General features: G+C 35.6%; 1 protein-coding gene across 1 annotated transcript; it reads right to left on the bottom strand.

Annotated features, from left to right (window-relative positions):
• Window positions 1-1,337: 1,337 nt before the first annotated feature.
• LOC102471246 (olfactory receptor 5H2-like) lies at window positions 1,338-2,285 on the bottom strand. Its single transcript, XM_006164772.1, has one exon. It carries the CDS (start codon window positions 2,265-2,267, stop codon window positions 1,338-1,340), a length of 930 nt encoding a protein of 309 aa, XP_006164834.1. The 5' UTR covers window positions 2,268-2,285.
• Window positions 2,286-3,437: the final 1,152 nt, after the last annotated feature.

The following is a 3,437-nucleotide window of genomic DNA, read 5'->3' as shown; positions in this document are numbered from 1 at the left end:
AGGTGTCAAATTGGGACTTGAACCATGGCCAGCCAAGTGGGATTCCACCTTGTTAACCATCAGGACACCTGGTGGTATCTAACATAACTATATTCTTAGGGCCCCTGTCTCCTACTTCACTTATAAATCCCATTTAAACGTGCTGCTCGTTAAAAGACACTTTTTATTTTTCATGTAAAAAATATTGAATGTTATAAAAATCATTTCTTTCTTACCCATATTTGGAATGGACATGAATGAAAAGAATTCAAGTGCATTAGAGACTTTGAAATCATAAACATGAAACTACTGTAGATGGTATTAATTTTAATAATCAAAATTGCACTTAGGCTACTTTTTTTTCTACCATAGGTTACACATATGACATATTTATATAAGCTTTGAGTGAGTATGTTTGTTTGTGTGTGTATACATATAATTTGTAGCTCCGACTACTTCGTTTAGTAAGATCTTTTCTGAAATATTAAACCTGATTGCAATGAAGCGTAGATTCCCTTTAGAAGCAACCCCAAGTGCACTGTCCTCCTCATGCAACCTCTATCTCAAGTTCAGAGTATACCTAGCTACCCAACTTTAATGTGAAAGCTGATAAGAAATCTTAAAGCCATTACTGAAAATAGCATGGAGGTTCCTGTCAAAAGTAAAAATAAAAATGTCAAATGATCCAGCCCTCTCACTATTAGGTAATGTCAAAAACAAAGAAAATTGGATGGCCAGTCCAGTGCTCTTGCAGCTCTGTTAACTACTTACTGTAAGACGTGGACTCAACATTAAGTGTCCGCCAATAGACAAATGAATAGATATTATTCAAACTTAAAAAAAATACAATTCTATCATTTGAGACAACAGGACAGAATTAGAGAACATTATATTAAGTGACATAACCCACTCATAGGAAGTGAAGAATCCTGACAGCTAACTGCATTCCTGGACTTTGCCTCTATTTACCCAAACACGAAGCTGCCTCCACAGCTAATTTGAATATGACAGAAGCCTCAAGCAACACAGCTGTACTAAGATCAATGGCATCATCCTCAAGTCATTATCAGATGATCTATGCTGTACTAGAATTTAATGCATGTACAAACGCACATTCAAGAACATACAAAGTGCAAAATATTTTTTTTTAGCTTTAATTATTCTAGTAAGGCATCAACCCTTGCTTAAAGTCCTATAAACTTGTATTTTTTAGAGTTTATTATGTACTAATATCTTAAGTTGTTACAATGCCAGGACACTTATCATTCAAAAATTTAAGCACTGACAAAAACATAAATAACTTTAACTGCAAAACTTTGTGACTATTTTACTAAACAACATGAGATACTACTATGCTATCAAAATATTTCTTTTAACAGTTTTTTCAGTGAATCTATGACTTGCTTATTTCTCAGACTGTAGATAATCGGATTGAACAAAGGTATGATGACCACATAAAACAGAGAGTCTGCCATATCTTCCTCTTCTTCTTCTGGAGATCGAGGGCGCACGTACATAAAGAGAACAGGACCGTAGTATAAGAACACAGATGAGAGATGGGCTCCACAGGTGGAGAAGGCTTTCTTTATACCTTTCACAGACTTCTTTTTTAAGATGGTAAACAGAACAAATGAATAAGACACAAGAACAGTTATAACAGTAAATATCTGATTAAAACCAGCGAAAATAAAAATCATTAAAAAATTAATAGAAGTATCAGCACAGGAAATCTTTAGCAATGGGATAATGTCACAGTAAAAGTGATGTATTATATCGGAATTACAGAAGATCAATCTGAACATAAACCCTTCATGAATGGAAGCATGAACAATGCCACACACAAATGACAACACTATCAGCCGGATGCATAGTCTGTTGGTCATAATCACTGGATAAAGTAAAGGTTTGCATATGGCTACATAGCGATCATATGCCATTGCTGCCAAAAGAAAACATTCTGAGGTACTAGCGATTGCAAAGGAAAAAAACTGAGTCATGCATTCAGAGAGAGAGATGATCTTGCTTGTGGCTAAGAAGCTGACCAGCATCAAAGGGATCACTGTGGATGACATCAAAGCATCTGCAAAGGCTAAATTCCCAAGGAATAAGTACATAGGGATGTGAAGGTGAGGGTCATTCCAGATGAGAACAATCAAACCAAGGTTCCCCACCATGGTGATGAGATATATGACCAAGAACACCAGGAACAGGGGGATTTTCCACTCTGGTTGATAGGTAAGTCCTGTGAGTATAAACTCTGACCATAATGTTGTGTTTTCCTTTTCCATATTCTTCTTACATGTCCCCTGAAATGAAAGGCAATACATATCAAAAGAACACACCTTGTAATTTGCTATAAAATGAATGAATATAGACCACTTAGTGCTAAGTGAAGCAAGTTGGAGTATAAGAGACAAATACTGTATCAATATATCGCCACTCAGTATATACTAAATATCTGCATTGTACAGCAGCAATGGGAGAATTTAAAGCTGTAATATTAGGGAGCTCAAGTATAGATACTAGAGACTGTATATACACTTTATCCTCTACAGATGAAATGGTGGATAATAGGAGGGAGAAGAGAAGGGCTCAAGAAGAAAACATTTAACAGACACAAGAATGTAAAGTTCTCCATTAAAAATGATACATATACTGGTGAAATATAATTTTATGACTTTTGACTAAAACACTACTGATTTTCTTCTATGCTTTGTTTTCCAGATTTCAAATATTTTGTCTTCTTTTGAAATGTAGATAGATTCATGTACTTACTGTTTGAACTGAATCTTAACCATTTTCCTGGATTTAAGGTTTGTTTTGTTTTGTTTTGTTTTTGGAGAGGTTTTTGCTATAGAGCACATGCACTCACCAGAAAGACAGAGAGAGAGAAAACGAGAAATCATCCCATAGGGGGAATGGCCATGCCGCAATTTCTACCCCTCCATTTTCCTCTTGGGATCTTGGGCACGCACGCACACGCACCGGTGTGAGTTTAAGCCACCGGGTCCAGGACTCAAACCATGGTCAACTACATGGGAGTCCAGTGACATAGCCATTATGCCACCTGCTGGTCCCCACTGGTTTTAAGTCTTAAACAAATTTCTCTTAATATTTTTTTATTTTGATCTATCAAAACTAAAACTATTTGTCTTGAAATTTTAAAAAATGTATTAACCAAAACCTATTCAACGACTACAGTAGGATATATAGCACCAGCTAGGTCATACTTTATAGTATGTTCATTCTACTCACTGAGGCTTATGTCTAAAGTCTGACATGTATTCATAGATATGTATATATCAACTGTACTGGCTATTGAAAATACTTAGATTAATTAGAATATTTTATGAATTATTAAAATGTTAAAAAAAAAAGAAAGAAATCCATGGAAAGCAACTGTAGATACCAGAGACAGTGTGGGAGAAGGATGGGAAATGGTAGAGGGTTGGTGTAGG

The sequence above is a fragment of the Tupaia chinensis genome, unplaced genomic scaffold (genome assembly GCF_000334495.1).
Source record: "Tupaia chinensis unplaced genomic scaffold, TupChi_1.0 Scaffold143719_1, whole genome shotgun sequence".
Classification (NCBI taxonomy): domain Eukaryota; kingdom Metazoa; phylum Chordata; class Mammalia; order Scandentia; family Tupaiidae; genus Tupaia; species Tupaia belangeri.
The sequence above is the reverse complement of the archived record's forward strand: the minus strand, read 5'-3'. Positions and strand labels throughout refer to the sequence as shown.

Excerpts from the sequence above, each read along its gene's own strand:
- LOC102471246 (XM_006164772.1), bottom strand. The coding sequence starts at position 2,267 with ATGGAAAAGGAAAACACAACATTATGGTCAGAGTTTATACTCACAGGA.